This window comes from Diadema setosum, chromosome 2, assembly GCF_964275005.1.
Source record: "Diadema setosum chromosome 2, eeDiaSeto1, whole genome shotgun sequence".
NCBI lineage: Eukaryota > Metazoa > Echinodermata > Echinoidea > Diadematoida > Diadematidae > Diadema > Diadema setosum.
In genome coordinates, this window is record NC_092686.1 from 41,159,626 (window position 1) to 41,186,148 (window position 26,523).

The 26,523-nt window shown below is 39.5% G+C and overlaps 2 protein-coding genes across 2 annotated transcripts; both read right to left on the reverse strand.

Annotated features, from left to right (window-relative positions):
- Positions 1-833: 833 nt before the first annotated feature.
- Positions 834-18,258, reverse strand: LOC140245073 (nischarin-like). The gene is made up of 13 exons (XM_072324674.1): positions 18,178-18,258; positions 15,750-16,013; positions 14,977-15,121; positions 13,100-13,167; positions 12,006-12,101; positions 11,087-11,182; positions 8,814-8,957; positions 7,773-8,027; positions 6,949-7,116; positions 6,041-6,121; positions 4,541-4,625; positions 3,443-3,611; positions 834-2,966 (listed from the first exon to the last, which is right to left on the reverse strand). Exons 1-13 carry the CDS (start codon positions 18,256-18,258, stop codon positions 881-883), a joined length of 3,738 nt encoding a protein of 1,245 aa, XP_072180775.1. The 3' UTR covers positions 834-880.
- A 6,317-nt stretch (positions 18,259-24,575) lies between these two features.
- On the reverse strand, positions 24,576-26,195 carry LOC140245984 (uncharacterized). Its single transcript, XM_072325433.1, has 2 exons — positions 26,020-26,195; positions 24,576-25,078 (listed from the first exon to the last, which is right to left on the reverse strand). The coding sequence occupies exons 1-2, from the start codon at positions 26,153-26,155 to the stop codon at positions 24,720-24,722; spliced, it is 495 nt and encodes a 164-aa protein (XP_072181534.1). The 5' UTR covers positions 26,156-26,195; the 3' UTR covers positions 24,576-24,719.
- Positions 26,196-26,523: the final 328 nt, after the last annotated feature.

Sequence of the window (26,523 nt, forward strand, 5' to 3'; positions counted from 1 at the left end):
CCACTGTGTGAAACTTTATCTGGCATCAATTGACACGGGGCAAACAACAGTCTGATAGTAAGCAAATAATCAACGTTGGTGAAGGTGATGGGACAAACTATCACTTCCGAGGCGATCTGGATGTAGCTATCTTTCTGAAGCGCAGCCGAGGAAAGATAGCGTACACAATCAGATCGCCGAGGAAGTGATAGTTTGTCTCATTGCCTGAAACTAAAAGTTGATAATTTGCTTTATGTTCCACATCTAGGGTCCTAGATATTTACCATTCTATTCCACATCTGAAACCGTTTTAGCTGTCTTTAGGTATCCTCGGGGTTTAGGCTATGTAGTTTACTTTAGATGTATGCGTGTAGATGACAAAACAACGAATTTGCTCCGCGCCCTGCGCATGGCACCGAAAACAAAAGCGCGTTGCACTGTGGTCTATCACTTGAACCAGGTCAAATGATAGACCACAGTGCAACGCACTTTTATTTTGCGCGTACTCTAAATTGTAAGTTATATCACACGTTAGGACTGTGTAGACTAAGAGATCAGCGAAACAAAATGACTATCATCATAGAGTGTAACGTACTTTTCTTCTCAGGTGATGTGATGGGCAAAACTATGCTTTATCACGTGATCAGCTCTTGACCAATCCTATAGCAAGATTCTTAGTATGTGGAATATGATATTTTTTTATCCATATTGAGCATCACAATACTTTGCACATTGCCTTGCATGCAACTCCTTGATACTATCAAATCTTATTTTCTCTGAAATTAGCATTTTCCATGGTGCTTAACTTTACAACAACAACAAAAAAAAAAAAAAAAAAAAAGCTACCTCTTGCCTGTCCCCTGGCAATTTTTTTGTTAGCCTGATGGACAACTGTTGTGGGTTATGCGCTGACCTGGATTGAGAGTTCTTTATTATGCATGTCTCTCCACTGACCACACAACATCTTCATTAACCTCTCTCTGTCTTCCAGGGAGGGAAGCATCAATGTCCACACAACGTCCGGTGTGTGGTGCCTCTCGCCTCCCTGCAGGTCATCGGACGTGAAGTACTCCCGGCTGATGTCGACCTCCACGTTGATGACCTCAAAGATCAGGGTGATGTCGCAGGACGAGAAGTCGCTCACTACCAGCCGCTTGAGATTGAAGATCGGCTGGACGTCGCCGACGGCGTACTGCTGGCTGTCCGGGAGGAGCTTGGAGAAGTTTGGAATAGGATAGCACACGTGGTCCTCCACGCACAGGGCAGCGTGAGTATTGGTCAGGATGAGGGATCTCGGGTAACGAGGGGTAGTCTCGATCACCGGAGGTTCGTAATCACTGTGGTTGATGACATCCCCAATCTGATGGAGCAGCATGTACATCAAGAGATGAACATCATGGATATTGTGGGTGAGACTCTTAACCTTCTCCACCACCAGATATGTGAGGTCATTGATTGTTTCCTCATTTGCATAGGTGAACTTGACCCCACCAGGATGTCGGTATTCCGTGATGACAGCTTCCTGCCTCGCCTTCATGGCCTCCTGGTAGAGATCGATGGGTGAACCCGGCCTCTGGTCTGCCTCCCGGGGACTGGCTGGGCATGGCAGGGCCAGCATCAATTGCTGCTGGAAGTTGTGCGTCTCCTTGAAGCTTCTAGTGATCAAGGTCATGGTGTTCTCAGCCGACTGGCCAGTGAGTCGGATCTTCTGGTCAAACAGGCCAACCACGACCTCTTCCAAGTCTGAGAGCAGCATAACATGCTGGCAACGCACCCTGTTCTCCATGGATTCCGTGGCGTTAAGGATCACTCCACTGGCATGGGGAGCCTCTTCGAGTCTGCCCGACCTCAGCCGGGACTTGTTGACGGCCGAGTCGCTGCACATACGCCGGTGGGTTTTCCAAGCTTCGCGGTGGAACTTCACGTTCTTATCGGACAAGATATATAGCGCCCTCGTGCTGAGCATAACACAAGAAATCACTTCCTCTGTGGGACACGCATACGTGATCACGTTCGTCCAGAGTACATGGAGCAGATATTCGGCAGTAAGTCCTATCTGCGTGACATTCTCGTGGAAGTACTTGACAAGTTCTCTGGCAGACATAACAGCTAAGCACTGCATGGAAGAGCTCATCACCAGCTCTTTTCTCTGGATGCAAGATGACAAATGATCCATAACTGACTCCTCATACTCTGGGAGTCTGTGTGTCTGCACTTGAGGTTTGATATTAGGTGCAGTTATCTCGTGGCCAAACTCAACACTTGGAATATCTAGTACTGTGGTATCTGTTTGAGATGAATCTAAATCTTCAGTCTCCTCAGCACTCTCCTTTTCATCACTGACCTTAACTGAAATGTCTGTGTTCTCCAACTGCTCTGCAACTGTATCCACACTAGTGTCCTGTAACTCACTGCTGTCTACAGTTTCAGATGCCTGCTCCTTAGCATCCTCAACTGTACTACCCTGGGAATTATTGATGTCTAGGTCTGACTCACTCTGATCGACTTTGGATTCAACGTTTGACTCTTCTGACATTTCTGCTGGTTTTTCTATCCTGTCAGTCCATCCAAGCAGTGCCAAAACATGACTCAAGACCTCTGTAACTTCCGTCTCTGAGGGGGACTTACTGGCAAGTTTGACCGAGCCACTCTTCACCCCCCTGATAACCCCAACCAACTCCTCCTGCTCCTGGGCCGTCATCAGATTCAGGTAATTCTCCAGGGTGGGGCCGTTGACGGCAGGCGGGGGCATGCCAGCGGCCTCGTGCCTGGGGCCGTACGTGAAGAGTTTGGGGCCCTGGAAGTAAACGGTGAGCTGGGAGAAGATGCTGGGGATGGATGTGATGCCAGCCTGGTTGTGGCGGCTCACCTCGTCCAGGATGTGGTAGGCAAAGGCCTTGGGACTCAACTTGACCTGCTGGAGTGGGCGTGGCTGGTCCGGGGGCGGCCCAGACTTGGGTTTGGGTGACCGTGACCTTGATCGTGCTCTGAAATAAGTTTGTAAATTTGATCTTTCACTTCTTCAACCTTAAACCTCACACTGTAGAGATTATAAAATATACATCACTCTGACTGGTATATTTCCACTTAAAAAAGCCAAACATTTCTGTTGAATCTCATTAGAAAACAACATATTATGGCAGAAAAAGAATATGCACTGTTTGAGGTGAAAATTACATGTAACTTCATAATTAGCAGTAAGAGCAGTTGGGAGTAAAAATATTTCGTGCATGTAGAATGAAATTATTTGAATACTACAAATGTTTGCAGCTGTCCTTCAAAAGATCCAACAAAAAAATCCAAACCATCTAAATGATTTCCATACCCTACACTGTATGAGTACTTTGAAGAGACTTTAAAAACAAACCACAGTAAGCCAACAGATATGTGATACTCATTTCAATGACTGGAAACAATGGTTGTAGAGAGTAATGTGCGTGAACTCGTATATACTGCTTAATACCTTTTTGATTTGTCTTTTTTCCCTCTGCCCTCCTGTCCAATCTTCTTTTCCGCGACGCTGTCAACATCACTCCCGCTGGGGTCAGACATCTCGTTGAAGATGCTGAGCCATGCCTTGCCCCCCTGTTGCCGTAGCGACTCTACCTTGGCCTTGAACTCGGGGTCGTCTCCTGGAAAATATGCACACAGCACACAGCATGGACAGTTATATCACTGGACATAGAAAGACACCTAATGCTACACAAGGCAATGTTATGGTTATCCAACATCTGCCTAGGCTATATTTTGCTGGAATTTTGCCCTAGGGAAACAAAGTTTGCTTGCTACACTGTAAACCCACCATATTAGCAGCCTTTGGTTGGTCACATGCCAGAACGCCTTTCAGTACATGACAACAAAACTTTCACCACTATAGGACAAAGAACAACTGCATAAGAAAATGTTTTGATACTAGACAAAACTTTATTCCATGTGAACAGGAATTAATCTAGATAAAGGATTTTACTCTGCAATACATTGCTAGAAATAAACAGCCCAAGCAATAGAAACTGAAAAACAAACTAAACTTACAATCAAATGTATGAATATTTCTGATAGCACAAGTTGCTAATTTGTAAATCATCAGTATTGTGATTGCACTGCTTTAGCACTTGCACTCTCATGTATCAGTGACATGTATTTGAGTTTTATGATATGAAAGTTAAAAGACAGCAGCATATATTCGATACACATTTTGGCAACATACTGCTAAGTGATGCAATATACACTCATCACATATGCGCTGTCAATACACAAAATAAATTCTAAATGTTCATTATGTTCAGGCATGTGCAGTTGATTTGAGTCATTGAGACATAATGGTTCCATCCTGTTTATGAAATTCCTATCAGTATCATTATCTGTCTATTTTAACTACAAACAGGAATATGGCTTTTGGAAATCATTTTCCAAAATGAAATTTGTCACATAAAAAATTTTGAGTTTATCTGCATCTGCAAGGGAAGCATCTCCTTGTCTGTACAGATCAGAGTGAAATTTTTAGAAAAGACTGATGTGTAAGTGCCTAATGTCTTTCTACTAGCTGGACATTGGGAGTCACCTGTGAGGTTAGCAGGTAAGGAGGAAATATTAGAGCCTTTCTTGGATGAACTAGGGTCGGCTATCGCTGCCTCGTGGACTACTTTCTGTGGGATGCACCGAGCAAACAAAACAAACACAAAACAAAAGAAAAAGAAAATCTGTTGGAAAATGTGCATTCTTTGGTGGTGAAATAAAAGCATAACTGGTATTAAAGGAGACCGAAATTGTTTGCAAAAGTTAAAAAATGCTGTCTACCTGCTAGTTGAGCAGTTATATCTCAAAGTAGAAGTGTACCGTGGCAAGAATGTCATTCATTTCTGAAATGTAACAAAATAGACCCAGCTGTGCCCAGACATGTACACTACCTACTTCACTTCTTTCTCACTCATTTTAAGACAATATTTTTTCCAATTTGGAAGCATGATGCAGTCATAAATGTGACTTGATTTTGTTCCTTTAGGCTGTAAAAATGTTGAATTGAAGTAGAAGACATTAAATTCCCTTGAATTTGTTTACAGCATACAATGTGCTAATTTGCGGCTGGTGCTTAAGATACAAGTGAGATTAGGCAGAATATCTTTGATCTTTATTGTGCTCGTGGCTTTTTGTGCATTGCTGTCTGAAAAATGCATCTCTTTTTCTTTTTTGGACAACTTTTTGGTAAGTTACAATTAACAAATAGTTACAGAACTCAGAAAGAAGTGATCAACAGAAAAGTGCAGTATTCTGAATTGGCTTGATCTTTAGCGAGCACATGTATGGAAGAAATGTGATGGAATCGTGCTAGAAGAAATTTTGATGAGAGTAATTGTAACTAGGAAGGCGAGATCTGTCTACAACTTTTTCCAAACCTCGATGATGTGATGCACACTGAAATGAAGATAATGTTGTGAAGTGCACAACAAAAGGAAAGGCATTATACACAAATAATGTGGTACTGTATATCAAGAAATTCATAGCATTCCTTTTTCAGATCTGTATGAACATCCTACACAAAAACAAAATAAAAAAGAGAAAAGTCTTATAAATTAAGACTCTCTCATCAACAGCTATCAAATACATAATAATGGGTTAGAAACTGTGACATCTAGCTCTACCAAGTCTCATCTGTGATTTAGTGCAAAATTGGAACTGATAATGAAACTTCTTCCTTTTTTTTGGGGGGGGGGGGAGGGTCACCCTTACTAAATCAATCTTCAGGTTAGTCTATATTTTCACCACAAAATAATTTTAGAATCATGCAATGCTTGCTAGAGTTACAGCTGTTTACAAAGTATAGTATCCCTGTAAGTTGAATCATATACTATCTTGGTATGCAAAATGCACATATCAAATCAAAGTGAACAATCATTTGCAATATATGCCACTAAAAAGCAACATCTCTTGTGCATGTCTAATGAAACACTTAGCTCTGGGGTAAAATGTTGTAGATTCTGCCTGCACAAAAGTAAACTGAAGGTAGAAGAGATGTGTACCAGTGGACATGGAGAAGTATTGGATGATCCACTGAGGTACAAACCTTGGGAGAGTTGTGCTTTGAGCCCACGAAGGGGCGGTAGTCTTTGGATTTCTTGATTGCCTTCAGAATGTTGACAGTGTCCTGCATGCGTGGAGGTAACAATTCATAATAAAAACGTAATCATAACAAGCCTCTGAAACCTTTCTTCCTCAAATATTCAGTGCAAGTATACATAGCATTGTTTTATGTAACTATTCAGCAGGGATCATACTGTCATACTTGGGTGTAGGATACAAAGCAAGACCATTTCTGCCGACCTTAAAGTTCACCAAATCGGTAAAAATCGGAGTAAAATATGTAAAGACAGGAATTTTATAAATTTCCAATTACTTGACACAAACAGAGGACCCCATTAACACTAAACAGAACCACAATGGTGAAAAAAAAAAAGAAGCTACATTTCTGGTACAAAGAGAAGAAAATGCTTCTCCTACATCAGAAAGGTTGGCAGGTAAGAAAGAGGCATGCCATTCATCCTTTGTGTCTGAGCTTCAATTTCTTTGAGAATAAGTCACACTCTTTTAATAAATAGTGGTTGATGATGCTATGGAATCATTGTTTCATTGATAAAAAAAAATGAAGTCTAAATTTGAGGACTTGAAAAAAGAAAGTCTTTCCTCTCCTGTCTGTCACTGCACAATTCAAAAATTGTTAAGTATGGCAGTCTTGCCACTCTAAAACTTGTTGGAAAAAAGAAAGAACTGGGCCCCATTTCATAAAAAGTTGACATGATAGCAACTCTTGTTGGAATGGCAATGGTCATGGTAATGACAACAATCCAGCTTCCTGATTGGCTATTGCTATGGGAAGTTGCCATTCCAGCAAGAGTTGCTATCCTAACATCTCTTATGAAATAGGGCCGTGGTCACATTTTGTGTCATTTTATTTTTGACAAAATGGAATCCCACCTTCTCTTTCTCAGATGGCTTGTGCCCGTCCAGACTGAGCTCCATGAAGCGGTCTTCAAAGAGCTCCAGGACCTTGGTGCGGTAGTCCACCACGTTGGTGACAGGGTTCTCACTGAGGAGAAGCTGCTCTAGACAGGGCAGGTTGCAGACATGCTGGATCTCCACCACCTATGAATCGACAGGAAGAAGGGGACACCAGGTGAGTAGAGTCAGCGGGCTTACTGTTCTCCAAGTCCTTGGCAACTCTGAAAATTTACCTTACGGGAGTTTGCTACATTGCCAGTGATACACAAAAATGAAACGAGGGGTTTTGTCGCTCTCAAGGTATTTCATCATCTGTCCTTCTGAGCACTACTCCAACATTTCTCTCTCATTCAAAGACAGCTCTATGGGCGACACATTTATAAAGGCCTTGATCCTTGAGAATGAAGATCCCATCTCCTCTTTCACAAGATTCACATATAATTCAGAAATTGTGTTGAGCTTGAAATGCATGGTTATGTGCTCATGTGTTTTGAGCATGAAGATGACGTAAATAGGTAAAGATAGACATACGGCATATTTGCTTACGTTTTCCCCTTTCATTACCCTTTCTCCTTACCATTATCTTTTCTCCTATCATTACCTTTTTTCCTATCATTACCTTTTCTCCTACCATTATCTTTTCTCCTACAGTATCATAACATTGCATCCAAACACTTCATAACCAATCTACAACGATCTGTTTCATCAATGGACATCAAGTACAGTGTGTTCATATGATATGGGCATATCCTAACATCATAAGCTGCCAACTAAAACCTTATAATCAATCTAAAACTCACATGCTCGATGATGTTTGACCGGATGTCCAGCTTGACCAGGGAGTAGAGCTTGGAGAGGCCCTGCAGGCTGGACAGGTCATTTTTGGTCAGGAGCAAGGTGTGGACGTTGCCCAGCCGGGTGTTGAGGTTCTCCAGGGAGGAGAGCTGGTTGTAGGACAGGTTGAGGTGGGTCATGGCGGGGAGGTGCTGGAGGTGGTCCACCGCCCTCAGCTGGTTGTAACTCAGGTTCAGCTGCTGTACATGTGGCAGCAAGCACTGTGGGGAGGGAGTTGGAGCAAGAATCAGCAAGGAGATGGCAGCCGTCAGTCCGACGTATGGGGAAATAGATGTAGAGGGGTAGTATGAAATACACAGACGTACGGACAATCAAGAGGACTGTATCTCAATCTACACTTCTGATGGGTGTCCTTCTTCATCAATTGGCACATACATATGTTGTGAAACTAACTGTCACTATGGAAGGATTACACATCTTTTATAATCTGTGATGCAGAACAATTACTATATTTTAAGATTGTCATTTGTTATGTAAAGTGGGGTTTCTGTAATACATTATGGTCATACCATCCCCTCCCTCCTTCAAATGCCTAGGGTGAGACACATGTAACCTGGCAAATTATAGTTTAAGTGCTCAAGCACAAAGGGGATGATGAGACACAGGGCCACCTGTTTCACATTGGGTGGATATGGGGGAGGGGGCAAAGGTACAAAGGGAGTGTGAAGGGGGCATATGAGGAAGGGGCAGAGGTAGGGGGTGAGGTGAGAACTGAAGACAGGGAACGTGCAAAAGTAAGGGTACATGTCTTTGCAAGTGCAGATTTTTTTTGCTGCTGTGCTCTTACAGCTGGTTCAATCTATTTTAAGTCTTGTGATCTCTTTCATCTAAATTGGACAGCCATAGAACCTGGCTTGGATATCTTTTCTTTCTTTCTTTTTATTTGATTGTAACTACATTAAAACAGAATAATGATAATAATCTGGCATTAACAACTGGCATACTCATACTACCAAAATGCATACTGATTAGAAGGATATGCTTACCACAGAATGGTCAATACTGGTCAGGCTGTTGTGGCTGAAATCAGCCTGCTTCACTGCACTCCAGGGTGGCACCTCCTTCATGAGGTCTTGACCGCTGGCTCCAGCCAGGGCCTCCCACTGACCGGCATTCGGGAGAAGAATATCCTGATGAGGGAACATGAGACAGCAATGCTCCATTAACCCTTCACATCTCAGAGACCACATTTTCCATGGTTTTGGCACAGTATTCACTATTCCTATCATTCAATGATAGTGTTTCATAAAGGTGGAGCAGAAAATTCTCTTTCAATAACAGCCCTTTATTGTTAAAATCCTTTGTTTCAGTTGCAAAAAATTATAAAAGCTTCTTGACTGCTATATCTATAAAATTGGCAACATATTTAAGGAGAAAGGAGTTCCTGCTTCTCTCTCATATTTGTTAACTTTTGTAAATTTCATTTTGGTTTTGTGTAAAAGTCAGGTAAGGCGATATAATGACAAGAGATAGTTTTAGCAGCAAAAATCTCCAAGGACTCGTTAGATTAAGTCTTCATGCAGGAGATGAATGAGGGCAGACATGTTTGAGGAACAAGCAATACCTATGAGGGTTCAAGTGTTAATTCATAACAATTACAGTTTCGACATAATCAGACAAAAAAAAAAAGAATTAAAAGGAAAAGTTATGGAGTTTCTAGTTCTAAAATGTTTCAGGTAGAACAAATATTTTGGTCACAAAACACGCAAATGAGATGAGGTAAATACTGTAAAACGAGGAATGTTCGCGTGCATTTTAATTTCGCAAATTTTGCAAGCGGCAACATTCACGAAATTAAAATGCATGCGAAAGTTCTTGCCTACACAATATGCATTGGATGCCAGTGGCAAGTAGCGAAAATTTCATGCTGCGAGAAAAGCTGTTGGCTCCAATTCACAAAATTTTCATGCCGCGAATATATCGTGCTTTACACTAGTCTTAACTCTTTACAAGTTTATCTGCACAATTTCCTGGTCTTATGAGAGATTTAAACAAAAATATATATATATTATCTTTACATCAAAGTTGCTGTGAACAACAATGACTTTTCTTAAAAGTAGGAGCTTTAGAAACTGAATTACTCTTTCAATTTTTAACTAACAGTATTATTCATTATAAAATGACGAAGCAGATCCTAATCACATGATTGGCTGAGCCAGGTTGAGAGTGATGTGACTAGGCATTTATATTGCCTATCATATAATTTTGCTTATGACCGGTCATTACTATTGAAAGTATGATGATTGGCTATTGGCACTTTCACATTGTGATGGTGATGAGGCAAGATGTCATTGATATTTCACTTGTGAAAATGGCTGCCGCAGGATTTCTAACACCTACATCTTGAAATTCTTTTGATGATCATAAAATAAGTACAAGACTGTACACATCATTTTGTTCTGGCATTAGTACATTATTACCCACACTTGGTACAGTACCTTCAAAACAGTTTAAATGCCCTAGGCTATCACCTCGGGTATGTGAGACTGTTTCAAAGGTACCATGTGTTGGTAATTCTCATTAATGCCATCACTGATGTGTATTACTTGTAACCTGAGGGAGAGATGTAGGTAATACTTGTGTCATTACCACATCTAACCAGGAAACATCACAGTCCCTATAAGGATTTTGCGGGAATTATGTATTCAAAGTTGAAAACTCAACAACTTTCTTCAACTTCTCTGTCTGGTTTCAATCAAACTTTCATTGATTTGTTTGTCTAGGTGTGTTCAAGTGCTCTTCCAAAGCGAACTATTCTGTAATATACCTGCACCACAGGAGTGCTGGAACGTTCCAGAAGTGTACCCTACCATACTATACCGAGCAAAAAGTGGACCACTTTCCAATGTGCTCCAATGCTCCAAAAGTATACCATAACCATACCAGAAGTTGACATGAGAAGAACGATCATAACATGCATAAAATATGTCATGATGCACAGAGTCAATTTTCTTTGTTTGGGACACCCTTAAGCAGTATAAGTGCACCAGTTGTGTCCATGACAAAACATCTGACGCCCTCTAAAAATAACTCATGAGGTACGCTTTCTCTGCAGAACGTTTGAATGCTCCAAATCTGGCACATGTTCACACGATACTCATTAGATTGGTTCGCCTTGGTTTGCCTTTGAGCGCTCAAACACAGCCTCAGACTTGACTGTTTTTAGTAACTTAAACATGGAGTGAAGTTTCCTTTTTTCAAATGCATGCCAGTAGCAGACACTGCACTCAACCCATGCAGAATACAGGCAAGAACTCACTTGTAAAGATGACAGTGTTCGGTTTACAGCCAAGAAAGTAATGTGCCGTTTCACTTCCTCTATGCCAGCGATGAGGTTCGCATTACAGACATCAATCTACAGAGAGATAAAGCACATTCAAGTTAGTTTCATACGTTACTTTCCCTGTGAAAAATAGTCCTATGTGTACTTGGCCAGCAACATGGCAAGTTCTCAATGTATAACTTACACTTAAATTCCTAAAACCTAATCATGAATCATGAAGCCACAAAGATATAGTATCAGTCTCGAGTAGCCATAAATCTAATAGCCACTGTGAATTTATTATACTAAAGGAAAATAAAACTCAAGTGACTAGTCAGTTGAAAAAAAAAAAACAAATGCAGTGATTCAACTGCAGATAAGAGAAAATGAAACAAATACTTAGAAGTGTAGGAAGATTATACAACCACATAAATCATTCAGAAATCATCTAACAAGGCAACATACAAGTACCTATTAACTTCCTAACATTTTGGCAACACGCCTTGCATTTTCTTTAACATGTCATAATCATCTCCATATATCCATTCGCTAAGAGTTCTGTTGTCCTTTATTTATCCTTTAGCAGGTCAGAGTGTTTTATTTGAAGGCAACTAAAAATGCATTGGATACATGTCTCTGGCCACTTACTAATGTCTGATACAAACAATGATAGTCAATAGATGAAATAAACTTTAAAATATTTTGCATCTTTGCACATATTTCCCTCGTGTCCTCTTCAGTAATAAAACCCAAGCTTCCTGAATATGTCAGCCACATGATATATTTACACAGACAGGACAAGTGATAAAATTCAAGCAATTAAACTTCGGATAGTTATCATTGATCATCAATCTTTTTTTTTCTTCTTCTTCTTCTTCTTTCTTAAAGAAAGGTTGGCAACATTTTCTTGAAGTACCTGTAGGTGTTTGATTGCTTTGAAGTAGGAAAGGTCATAGGGCAATTCATCTACTTTTCTGGAGCTGGAACCAAGCCTGGCAGTAGATCCTACAATCTGCAGGGGGTAAAAAAAATAGGAAGTGGAATCATGAGGAAACTGCTGAAGAGATGATAAAGTAAAATGGACCAGAGAAAGGCCCTGTACTAACTCACATACCCTAGCACTACATTATAAAGCAGGGGGAAAGGAAACCTACACAAATATCCATGGAGAAAAGAATTGTGGGATCAGAGTTAAAAAAAACAAAAAAAAAAAAAAAAAAAGAGGAAAGGAAAAGTTACTGGCATGTAATAAGCTTTGGGACATGAACATGAAGACAGCAAAAACATTTCCCCGACTCAGAGCTGGGTCACAAGGAAACTTTCATATACAAAAATGACCTCACCATGGCATGTGTACCCAAGGTATTTCCTGAGTGATGGGAAATGATTCACAACTAGCATAGTAACCAAAGTCTTTTGTTCCAGTGCCACATGACTCATATGGTACCATAATTTTAGCCTAAGTAAAACAATGAGATTTATTAATAGTACCATATGAGTATGATTAATTCAACATCTAAATGTAACAAATTGCCAGTTGGCAGCATAAGAGGCAATTAACCTCTTTTTTTATCATTACCTTGGTACACTTAGGAAACAGTTTAATTCTCACAATGTTTACCTACGAAATCAGTTGTTTTCAATTCTTGTCTCTTTTTTTTTTTCTTCTGCAGAAGTGTCACATCAAGCCCCTGCATCAGTTTCCAAACTTTTTAGCTGGCATTCCCCCTTTGCCAACATCATGAAATAATGGCCCATTTTCCTCTATTACCACTTGACATTCACTTATCACACAGAACGCACAGAGCAAAGTGCACAGTTCATTCTCAGCTCCCATATAAGCCGGAATTGTCGGCAAAGAATGTGCGACAGTTTGACAATTGATTACTATTAAACACATCAGGAATCAAACGTTAGAGTGTGGGGCTTTGAAATCTGCAAAAATGGTTGGTCTAGAAACACCGTCACACCTCAGAATGACACAGTGTACACAGAAAACATTATACATACCCGAAGATACTTTAGTCTAGACATGAAGTCCATAATGTGTCCAATGTCGCTATGGGCATCGTCAGAATCTAAAATAAAGAAGAGTGGCCAGAGTTAACCCAATAGACGAGTTTGTAATTCCACTTTGTGCATGAGCAGAAAAGGGTCATTTGTACCAACAGGCATTTTGGTTTGTTAATTCACTGAGATTGGCATCTGTGATCTCTACATGCATGTTATCCTTATTTAAATGGTATTTGCCAAAACATCCACCTGACAGCAAGCCTAATATTTGACATTATCAAAAGAAAAGGGTTGTTATTGTATTCAATACAAAGATGAAATGGATGCCTGTTTAAAATGTCAACTGACGGACTATTCTGATCACCTGGTATAATGCAGATTCATTCTTTATTTTAGCATGAAATCCATAAATTGTTACATCGGGCAAGCTTATACCTTGTACCGATTTGAAAACGAGTGAAGTGCCTAACCAACTGAGAAAAAAATAAAGGTAATTTGTACCAATGTATACAGTACATGAGCTAATTACAAACTGGCTTATTTAGATTAATTACTACTACATGTAGTTAATACACCTGGCTTCTTCAATCCTCTGAGAATGCTCTGCTGCAGCTTGAGTTATGGATAATTTTTTTTTTTTAGGATCAGCCCAAAAGTATTCTTCATGTCATTGCCAGTATGTACATGTATCAACCAAGTAAAGATAGAATACATGTGTAAGTATTCTCACCATTCAAATGTTCAAACTTCAAAGTATTACTCTGATTTAAGTTCTACTCAGACTGGCAATTTTAAAACTCCTATCAAACAACAACTGAATTTAAGAATACAAAATAAGCCAACTATGACCAAGAATAGTGTCTATTAAAGGGTGTGTACAGTTCTGGTCGAGGTGAAGATTAAGCTTTTAACATTTTGTGAGATATTCAGAAATCACTCTATGAGATGTCAAAGAGCATGCAGTTCTAAGGGGTATCAAAAGTTTATTCGATGAAAATCGGTTTTGAAATGGCTGAGATATCCAAAAACAAGGTGAAACAAAGAGATACTAATAAAGTTGGGGCATGTCGCCTTTTATTATTAGCACTTTTTTTGATATCTCAGCCATTTGAAAACCAATTTTCATCAAATAAACGTTGAATCCTTCTTAAAATTACATGCTCTTTCATATTTCATAGAAGGCTTTTCATTATCTCACTTAGGAATGTTCAAAACATGAATCCCTACCTCAACCAGTACTGTACAGTCCCTTTAACAGGAAGAGTGTTTTCAAACAAGTGATGCAGACAACATAACTAACCAGCTCTTTAACCCGTTGAAGACAAGTCCCGAGAATACTCGGGCAAGTGTCTATGGGAAATGTATGTTATAGCAATATCAGTCCATCCTCAACGGGTTAATGATTGAAATGACATGGGGATAGTTTATCCCTGAAGTCACGCATTTATTGAAGATGAGTGGATGTTGCTTGGAAGTAAGGTCGACAATAGATGTGTGCTAATGATGACTATGATGAGGACTATGATGATGGCAACAACAGCCATCAAAACTGCCATCACCACAGCAACAACATCACCACCATATCATCATCATCACAACTGAACCACTACCATCACCACCAACACTGCAACCACTACCACAACTCCCACCACCACCACCACCACCACCACCATCACTGACACCATCACTGACATCAACACCAACACTGCAACCACCATCACTACTACCACCATCACCACCACCAACATCACCACCATCACAAACACCATCACTGACACGGACACGGACACCAACACCAACAGCAGCATCAACAACACCAACACCACTCTCCTTGACCACACGAAACCCCAAGTTTGACTCAGGATCCGACTCACCACATGTAGGCAGAGGCATCTTGAGGCGCTCTGTGATGGCAAAGAGCTGCATGGGAGTCATTTCACACACATCCTGACTGGCCAGAATCAGGTCTCCCTTTGCGAAGAGCTCGGCAGCCAGGGCTTGTGATACTCCATTGATGTCCTAAAAATTACACGACAAACAGAAATCCATGTATTGGTGCATTTAAAGCAAAACTTGCTTGGGCAATGGTGTCATCACAAACTCATCATTTTATCCACCCACTGGTCAAAGAGTTTAACACATAATAAAGAATCAAGTCTGTTACAATACCTTTAGCTGCAAATTTTTCATGGTTTGTATCATCACTGTCAGCAACAACAGCAAATATATGTCACTGTATAGAAGAAATGCCAAGATTTATATCAGCTCCATGGAATGCAAGGACTCTTAAATCTGGCGACGAAATCCTGACTAAAATATCATAACAGTCATAAGAACAAAAATCTTATATGTATTTTCCTATATGGCACAAGTTATAGTATATAACAGAGTAAAAATCAGCGCATAGTAAGTTTCAATGAAATTCAAATCGTTTGTTATTGTTTCAGTCTTCGTTGTTTCAAGAAACTTCACAAACATCAGAATTACATGCAGACACCCTACACCTGTATATAGACCACATGTACCGGTATACAAATGTCTTTTGACTGAATACACTAAGAGTACAATAAGTTTGTTATCCCCTGAATGTTTTCTTCTGGTTTTTTTTTTTTCACCTGACTGATTTCCAGGGAGATGAAACACTTACATAGATGTCAAACTCCAGGAAGAGCATGAGTGGCTTGGGCATGATATGGTTGGACTGGAGGATCTTGGCCAGATACGTCTCGAGGTCTCGCTGCCGCTTCTCCACGAAGCTCTTCGAGAGGTTACCAATCAGCCGCTTTGGGGGCAGCAACGACCTTTCAACTTTCCCCTGGCTCACCAGAGTCTCGTGCAGTTCATGGAACTCACTGTAGCGATGCTGGACAGTCCAATGACAATCCTCTACAGTCACTTGAATGGTGTATACCTAGCAGAAGATCAACAAAATGATGGCTGTTTCTTCCCAGGTTTAAAATAATCATCTCTTTATCTCTACATCTTTCTTTTGCTCGACATTTTACATGATCTTTAATATAAATCCTTCCTTTCATCATAATCATCACATTGCTTTTGTAATCTTTAATTGTCACCATAATCATCATATTGTGTTTATAATGTTCACTTCACATACCGGTATTAATTTTTCATCACTATGTATGACCCACATAACTACAATGTATATTTTCAACATTCAATTAAACAGTACAAATAATGTCATGGACATCTTACAGATTTAATTTTAATGTTCCTATCATGAAATTGTTTGTCTATGTGTGAATTTGAATATTCAGAATGGGCTGGCATAAGTCTTAAAATCAGGTTGAGACAAGATGAATAACCATTTACTAAAAGTATACACACATTCAATGAATTAGAAATATGCGCAAGTGCCAGATCGGTTGCCACATCAGTTAATTTGCATGAAGATAAACAATATTGAACGATGATACTTTACTGCATGCTGCATGAGCATATTCAAATGCTATGCAGTGTGGCAGTGTCTCCTGGATTTCTTCTCAGAGCAGAGGGAGCCTCCCACTCTGTCAAAATTGGAAGGTTTAATATTCAACTTGTACCTCAAGCTTCCATTAACCATACCATAAAATAGTCGGCAAATCTGGAGTAATTTGGTGGTACTGAAAGCAGTTAAGAAAGTAGACAGAAAGATCCATCTGTCAGGAGGAGTCTTTTATTTTTTTTTTGATGGAGGGGATCCGTGAAGCCAGACACAGTCGAGGAACATATCCCCAACGACCAGCTAGGGCCTACATGCTGGACGTGTAGATTGTACGTATGTAGATACAGACCGATCTTTCGGTCAATTAAGGAAGAGGCTACTATTAGTAAGGTTGGGTGTTCATAATATCGGACACCTAACGTTTTCCTATCAATAGAAACGTGAAAAATCTCACAATTTGCCTGAAATTTTACTCACGTGTGGAGAAAATACTCTGGATTCACAAGGGCGCACTGAAAATGCGATCTGAGGTACGCGCTCTAGATGGCGGCTTCGAACGCGTGGGGTGTCATTTTTTCCGCACTCAGTTGCCCGGCTCATATCGACCGACCACCCCGCCCTCTATTGACAATACGTATAAAGCGTACTTAAACGCGTATTTTCGACAAGCTGCTGTTTTTTTCAAGTCGTAATTTTTTCCCCAATAATATTTGAATATATTTTGAATCCTTCCATTTTGCTTTTGAAAGACTGTTTGATGAATTTGACTTGATTTTCATTAGGAAACTTTTCATTGTAATTGAAATAAATTAGATGAGTTGGTTTGTTTTTTCACATTCATTTCTCGTTTCTGCATCAACTCGTACGGTCGTAGCGGGCGACAAAATGTTTATGTCATGTGTATGTGTAACGTGTGTGCACGATCGTACAAGCGGCGGTGACAATTTTGCGGTCAAAATCGTCAAATTTATTACGGAAGGATACTTTAGGCCTACATCTAACAACGCATCAGCAAAGGTAGGCCTAGTTATATGTAAAAGTTACACGATAAACCTATTCGATTTTGCTAAATTTCGGTAATTTAGAGGGAATACTTAGTTGTTTTCGCCACATTTTACTCGGTAGCGTAGCCAAGTGAAGAATCGAACACCGTTGCGCGTAGTCCCATGCGTACATTTTCTTTCTGTACGCGCAATGCCATTATAATGCGCGGTCAGTCGTTATGGACCCGGTCGGTGGGTTGGACACCTACCATACTAAGTAAATTAATTGAACTAACCACGACATTGTACATTAACATGACCAAGTAGGAGTCCTGACAACAGGAGAGCTGCTGACCCTGGAGCGCTCCCCCTTGACTTGTACATGTAGTTGTAAGTTGTATTTTACAGTTGTAAACAGACCGCAGTTTAGTCGATAGCATATTTATACGGACGGTTAGGGAGCTCTGTTGACAAAATGCAAACCTTTTTTTTTGGGGGGGGGGGGGGGAGGGAGCCGGGAGCTGCACTGCTCACGTTTTACACAACTCACCAGGCACAAGCCCAGCCAGGTGTCAACAGAAATTAAGGTCTTAATAAACCCTTTGCCACTGTCATGTCATGATATTACTGTAAATTTATCTTCTACTCACCGTGTGTTTCTCGACCTCCGCTGTGGACACGATACGAACTTCCCTCTTTGGTGAGGAAACCTGCTCACCGAATGAATTCATCGCTGCTTGGCTTTTCTAACTCACGTAAAACATATATTTAATAAACAAGAAGTCATCAAATATTCATCAAGCGCATAGATAGGCCGTCAGCCAGTTTTGTCGGAGGAAGACATGCTAACGCTGTTTAATAGAACTAGAGAACTTCGCCACCACATAAATTTACACTGTAACACCGTCATCACCACCAGCCGAACACTGCATGCTATGCTGCGGCGGCAGGTCCCACAAGTCCCACCCACAGCAACAGGAATCAGAATGCACTACACTGTATACTAGCTGTACGCATTTTTTTTTTTTTTTTTTTAATGCGTATGACTGTACTGCAAACTGTATGTTATTGTAGTACGTAAGAACCACCACCTGACCTGCTACGGTATCCTCAAATTCGTCACACTTTTGGCTCGTCAAGAAAAACAAAATGACGATGATGATGATCATGATCATCATCATCATCATCATATTTCATTTGATCATAATAATGATAATAATAATAATAATAATAATAATAATAATAATAATAATAATAATAATAATAATAATAATAATAATAATAATAATAATAATAATAATAATAATAATAACACTAACAATGACAATATTAACAATATTATTATCATTATCATTATTATCGTTATTATTATTATTATTATTATTATTATTATTATTATTATTATTATTATTATTATTATTATCATCATCATCATCATTATCATCATTATTGTTATCATTAATTACAAAACGCAAAAAACCCATGATTTTCGTTGTGGTTTTGCTTTTTCGAAGGCACAAATGCCAAAAGTATTGTGGGGATATCGCTCATGGGTTTAGAACCCCTGTGGAATATAATTTAGGGCCTATGTTTTCCCGGTAAATTTCATATTTCTGTCATTCAAGTTCTATTCCGAGCATTCGATTTCACGCATTCCACTCTCGCAGCATTGAATTAGAAATCAAATTCAAAATCCGGTCATTCGAATTCACTATCAGAGCATTCAAATTCACTGTCGGAGCATTTAAATTCACTATAGGAACATTCAAATTCACTATCGGAGCATTCAAACTTAAGAGAGGAGCACGCATTTCATCTATGAGCATTAAAATTCATGTCAAGCTGGCGACGGAATCTCGTTGGACATTAAAATTCGTGAATAGGCAACAATGTTCCAAAAAACTGCATTCAATTTAATAGAAGTCCTGAATTTAGATAGTTTGGGGCCGTGTAGGGCCTATGCATATATTGGAATTTATGATGATTATCTATTTTGCAGTAGAGGTCCACCTGTTCATTGAAAATGTTGAACTCGCGCTTAGCGAAAAGGAATATACAAGCACATGTTCCCCGGATTGGACATAAAATGGAGGTCCCATGTGTGTGAGAGTCACAACTCATGCATGTAAAAGATCCCTCTATTATATTCATCTCAAAGAGCAGGGTTTAAAAGGCTTACATCCAACTGGACCCCATATGGAAGACCAGCTATTGCAGCTGAATATGGATTATCCACCTATCTTCGTTGATGAAAAATGAAACAAACAAACAGACATTAGGCACTGTATAGGCCTACAGACGAGCATAATACGAAGGGTTGGTTGACACCATCGAAGGAAAAAAAATCGACTATATTGAAACTTATACATGAACATTTTTATACGTCTTGTTTGTTGTGTATTGCTATCTTATTGGTTTACTCTTGCGGGACTATGTGAGATCATTGTGTGTCAGTTTGTTTTTAAATTGATGAATAAATTGTCATTATGTGGTTGGTGTTGGGGCGTTATCAGCATGCCGCATCACCAAGAAATATGATTAAATTGTCGTTGTGTTGTTTGGATGCACTGCTGATTGGACCTTAACCTACAATTTGAAATTTATTGAGACGAAAAACAAAGAATAATGTAGAACCTGTAAACACTCATAATTACACTATATGCAAGCCTTCATTGGTTGAGTTGGCCCTTTTTCCTTTCTTAAAAAGTCGTTAATAAATTGATTGTACAAAGTAGTACAAACTTGATCGTCTAAAAATGAATTTGAATGCACGAGTAGGAAAGTCGGTGCTCGCATTTGGAAATTGAATGAATTTGAATGCACGAGTAGGAAAGTCGGTGCTCGCATTTGGAAATTGAATGCCCAATCGTGGATTTGATTTGACGAAATCGAAATAGAACGCCAATAAATGAAATTGATCGCTCGGATTCTGAATTTGAATGCCCGAATGTTTTTTGCGCTGTGTGAATTTGAATGCACAAACATGAATTTGAATGACATAAGTATGAACATGATGAAATTGACCGGGAAAACCTATATATATATATATATATATATATATATATATATATATATATATATATAAGAAACCAATGAACTGAAAGGGCTACCCTGCCAATAGAAGACGGAATAAATAAATGAAATGAAAAATCAAAAGTTTCAGTGGGAGTATTCAATATCTTTTACAAATTTAAGAGTGCAGCTCGGTTGGAACCTTGTATGCACTTTGTAGAACGTAGTGATACCAGTTACCTCAGAACATCTACATCCTATCAGTGCATGCCTCTGATTTCTATTTTCCGTGAACTGTTTTGAAATTTAAAATATAGCATTGTGTTGAAAGTTTGTATGTTCGTGTGTTTGTAGGCCTATTGGGAGTAATTTTGTCGACCTAAAAAGACAGGTTGAAAGACGGCTCTGATGGCTAAATCTGAGATTAAAGAGGAATCTAATGATTGTACCACATAGGACTACGTAAAGCATACATTTTTAACCTATACATGTTTATCATTTTATTTACCATATAATAATGGGGCAAAAGACCTATATCCGCTACCCCCTTGAGGTATAAAATCAGAAACGGAGTGAATGATGCCACAAAAACGGAGGTGCTGTCAGGCCCCTGGGAATATTATATACATATATATATATATATATATGTATAATTATATATATATATAGATATATATATATATATATATATATATATATATATATATATATATTAAATGGTGAGATTTCACGTAATGGCTCAACGAGGAAATGAAGAAGCAAACTGGTAATGCATTTTGGCCAATTAAGCATAGGTTTATTTTAGTTTTGCTTTGTTTTTCTTACGTCATTGTCAGACTCCTTAAGGAAGGCGTATAGGACGCCCAAAATTTGATTCGAATAAACTCATGCTTTATTGGCCAAAAATGCATTACCAACCCGCTCTGCCAAGGGGCCCTTTTAAATTCCGTATAACTTAATTGCATAATTTGTTTAATGTCTTAATGGAAATCTTCCAAGCCTGATTATTTGTTGTTGTTGTTGTTTTTTTTTTTTCATTTTGAGATGAATTATTGAATGTCCTAATAATGGTCATTTTCAAATTTGCACACTTCGCTCCATCAAAACAGCAGGTATTTAAAGTCGTGTTTGGATATACACATTCACATGTAGATGTAGGCTCTCCTATACCTGCGATTGATAATAACACTGTAATATTATGTATATATGTTTATATATATACACTCAACCAAAAAAGGAAGTTCCCCCTAACATTTTTGGATATATCTGAAAAAGCATTTTACTGATTTTCATAATTCAAACGGGAATGGATAGGGAATTTTATCACTCATAACATGAATGCCATATAATCATTGCCACCAGATATCATTATTGGTGTGAAAAACTGCATTTTATGTCAAAACGCATGGGGAAAAAAAGTTGTTATAATGAAGCATGTTGTGTACATTTCCTATGCAAGTTAGCAAATTACATTTTAAATTGTTATGTAATTCTCAGGAATTTCTTCAGGTACAATGTGCTTTCCCTTTAAACAGATGTTATGCATACTTTTTAAACAATAGGCCTTTTCAATATGAAAATGGTGGTCGAAGCCGTGTGCTTTTTAATTCCAATTTGGGTTGATCACATTAATGTGCTTATGGCCATTTTGCATCATGCCGCGTTTGCAAATTTTTGAAATAGGGAGAGCTACAGCTTTCCTCGAAGCTGGGTTCCGGTTAAGGAGGTGGCCAGGAGACTAGGGGTTTCACCCAATGCCATAAGGAAACTTAGAGCAAAGTTTCAGGAAACTGGAGAGGACAAGGATTTGCCAAGAAGTGCTCGACCATAGAAAATGCACACATTAAGTGCAACAATTTTCCCAATACATTTTGACATAAAATGCATTTCCCCCCACCAATAATGATATCTGGTGACAATGATATACCACCCATGTTATGAGTAATAAAATTCTCTATCCATTCCCGCTTGAATTATGAAAATCGGTAAAATACTTATTGAGATATATCCAAAAATGTTAGGGGGAACTTACTTTTTTGGTTGAGTGTATATACGGTATATAAACATGTTATTTTAAATCTTATAATTGTTCTTGTGCTTGTATTACTATTACTCTCTACTGAAAATATGAACATTCTTGTCATATTACTGTATTGTCTTTACTCCTTCTTATGCCTTGTGATGCTACAGCTACTATAGGCCAGCGACTTGATATATACCAGAATCTGGTTCACATTGTCTTGTCAATTCAATGAAATTGTAGGCACTAACCGATCGTATGGTGTCTATGTACAGAAAACCTATGTCGGGCATACTTTGTGCGTTATACAGGTATCATACACGCGCAGGAACAAACCATAGACAGAATCCGTAGATAACGTGTATACGAATATCTTTTCGAACTCATAATTATATCGTATAGGGCCTACGTTGCACGGGTTTCTTGTGTGTTGTTACATGTGTTACCGCGCAGTGCATTTATCCATTTACACAGGCTGTTGTGATAGTAGTCATGTCGAGGCCATTATGGCATCGCAAGGAAACGTGGGGTGTGTGCGATTGTGATACATTTGTACTTAGAGTTCCTGCGCCCGCATGCTGCATCGTAGGCTGTATCATTCATCACTCCACCATTTAATGAAAATGAAGCAGGACATAGACAGATTGTTTACATGTTTCCGGTTCTTCTTTATTTCTTCTTCAGTACCAGAGGTAAAATAGGAAAACGGCTATAACACACGGCGCAGGGCTTTCCAGAGAGAAAGGGGCAGACAGACAGATCGACAGATATACAGACAGAGGGAGGAAGCGAAGGTGCACATGGGAGATGGACAGGGGGGGGGGGGGGTCTGGAGACCCATAGACCAAGCTTAAGGAGCTATCTAATACCGTTATTTCACTTTCTTCGTCGGGAATCTTCTATAATAAAATCTGATTGGATATTTCCCCTATAGATTATATAGTTTGATAATAGAGTCAAATCCAATTGAGTGATGTATTCCTACTGATCATGGGATCTTGATATTATGTGTTACAAGAAATATACAATTGTTTTGACGCTTGTGTTATCCATGTATACTGTTTTGAAATGAAAATAAAAAAGGAATTAATTGAATTACTGAAGGGAATCATTTCTATTTGAGTGGCGTGTTTTCTACCTGGCCAGTTCGTGACTCGCTTACTTTTCTTTATAATCAGCCGTAATCCTTGTACCTGTCGTGCATGGTAAACTCTAAACATACTACCTTGGAATCTGACTTTCCTATTTACACCAACACCTATCAGTAAGTTGCTTACTGCGTAATGATATATCATAGATGTATCTTAGTATATGATATCATACTAACATCTTAGTTTTTATAAGAAAACTTTGTAGTCTCTAGATAGTGCCCGCAAATTGGTTCATATTCGCTACATGAACATTTAATCTATGTTAAACATAATGCACAGTATCATCATCATATTGTTGTTGTTTTTTAATTGAGAAATATGAACAATTCAAAAACTTAAGGGAAAAAATTGAATCGAATCAATGCAATTTTCTATAAATATAAATTCTACATTTTGTTAAATGATCAAACATAATAAGAGGCTGTCTATGAGGACAATCCAAGTAATGTTCGTGATGTTGCCAGTCTTTAGATTATTTTCGCTCACCGAGTGTTGTTATAATATTGCATTACCCCTTTGATAACTTAGACAGAATTAAAAAATGGGCTTTAGAATCTCTGCAATCTGATTGGTCAATTATCATACATTGATTTTTACTGATCCACACTGAGCGATGCGTCCGGTAAAATCCGAACGTATGGCTCAAGCCTCGTATAGTGTTGTAGGTGTACCGGACGCATGATGGGAAAAAAGGGTTGAATTTCATGAATTTACTGACCCATTTTATAAAACAAATGATACGCAGCCCTAATTCTTGGATCAGTAAGAATTGGATGAAACAGTCTATTCCAACTCCGCGTCCAATTTTCACTGATCCATTCTGTCCTTTGCATCATTAGTATATATTAATCCACTGTTACTGTTGGTTTCATCTGTTTACGAGTCTTTGTATCGAAGAATTGCCAATCCATTACCAGTGATTGCTCATGACAGTCCTGAAAGCATCCCTAAACATTTTGATAAATTAATAGCACCGGGCGTCAAAAAGTGCCGACAGTGTGATATGCGATCACGGTCCTGTAGTTGTACTGTCCATGCAGTATCCCCTGTAAAGGATCATCTCCTCTTGCGATATGATATTCCGACATCGCACCAAATTGAACGCGCACTCGCTCTGGTACGTTCCCACCGTCGTACAGACGGGATCGAGAATGAGCTCGCAGGTTGTTGGGCAGGGCAGCGGCGTCGTCGACTCGGGACCGGAAGTAGCGGGCTCCGTTGCTGGTGGGTTGGTACTCACTGGTCGAACTGTTGTTGGGCGATTGGTCAGTGGCGGCTGTGTTGTTGTCACACGGCGTGGCCTCGTCGTTGGCGGCGCTTGTGTTGTTCTCCGTGTGGTTGTGGGAGGAGGTCGTCTTGTTACCGGCCCTGAAATTAGAAAACACATAACGGATAAATAACTCTTTCTTACACTACCTTGGGTAAAGTGACAATAAAAAAAAAAATGACCCTGTCTAATCAGTTGAAAATAATTGTCAAGTAAGCTCTGCGTGTTGTATAGCTATTTCTGAGCATATTCCTATCCTCCATTCCTATCTTCTATTGCTGCTGCTGCAGATGATGATGATGATAATAATTTTTGTGTGTATGTGTGTGTGCGCGCGCGTGTATATCAAGAATGACCGTCTGTTCAGCGTCAGGTGTATTTCAGGAAAGCCTTTTCCTCAGAGAATTTAAGGAAGACAAAAGTCATTTGTCGCTGCGTACATTCCAGTATAAAAGGGTTGGAATGGGTGTACAATACTGTGGTATTGTGGCTACACAGGACGTTGGGTTTATGTTTTACATACTATTATTATGTTGCTGTAATCATGGTAGCGCGTCAGGTCGGGTCAGGTCAACTCTTCTCCATATATGTCTGTTTAGGTCTATACAACTTCTTCGTTTTCCTTTCAGGTGTCCAACGAAGACACACTCTAGGAAAAGAGTTTGCGTCCATTAGTAAGACATGTCCAATCCATCTCCAACTCTTCCTGGTGATTGGTTTCCAGGTCCTCAGTGCAACACTGTATAGACGAGGGTGCGGTTGGAAATCTTGTTGGGCCAATGGGTGCGCAGGATTCTACCTGCAGATATGTCGCGTGAAATGCCGATAGCTTATTTAATGTAACAGGCAATTGGGGGGGGGGGGGGGAATGAGAGTAACAGCGCCCTCTCTGAGAGAATAATGCAGACACTGGAGCTGGAGAGGACGTGAAGGGTGTCTTGGTAAATAGTCCATGGTGCTAAATCATTATCCTAGTTTTTGGAGGTTAGATCATGAGAAAATAGTACCATATATCGTCAGGTTGATTTCCGGCAATTCTTACTTTTTGTCGTTCTTGGCCTCGGTTGCAGCCGGCAGGGCCCCCGGTAAGCCACCCTCACGTTTACGCCCTCATTGCAGGCGTATCTCCTCAGATGGCAAGCCGACCAGAACGTTATACTGTTTGTCCCACACACCATGGATTGTCGTGACGGGGTCCGGCAATATCTGATGCAGTTCTTCTGGGCTGTGAGAAAGTTACAATGGGAGCAGAGACAAGTTTCGTTGAAATACTTCTTTTATTTTGAAATTCTTTTATGGTGGGTGTGTTGCAAACATTTACATGTTACAACAAAGTGCATAATCACAAACCGCGATTTTCATTTGAGCGTTTCAACTATTTAAGCAGTATTGTTTTCAGCTTGTAGCTTGCTGCCTCGCGAACATATATTATTCTAATTACTCTTCTTAATTGTTCTATACTTCAAAGTGGTTGTGGGGGGGGGGGGAGGGGAGCTCATGCTCGGTTTACATCTTTGCAATGGTGCTGTGATAAACCAGAACGCAG

Bases quoted from the DNA above. Each gene is read 5' to 3' on its own strand.
- LOC140245984 (XM_072325433.1), bottom strand. From the start codon at position 26,155: ATGGTGTGTGGGACAAACAGTATAACGTTCTGGTCGGCTTGCCATCTG. The intron at 25,079-26,019 runs GTAAGAATTGCC...TTCTAATTTCAG, and splicing joins GAGGCCAAGAACGACAAAAA to GGCCGGTAACAAGACGACCT.
- LOC140245073 (XM_072324674.1), bottom strand. From the start codon at position 18,258: ATGAATTCATTCGGTGAGCAGGTTTCCTCACCAAAGAGGGAAGTTCGT. The intron at 8,028-8,813 runs GTAAGCATATCC...CCCTCCCCACAG, and splicing joins CCAGTATTGACCATTCTGTG to TGCTTGCTGCCACATGTACA. The intron at 7,117-7,772 runs GTGAGTTTTAGA...GTCGATTCATAG, and splicing joins GGTCAAACATCATCGAGCAT to GTGGTGGAGATCCAGCATGT.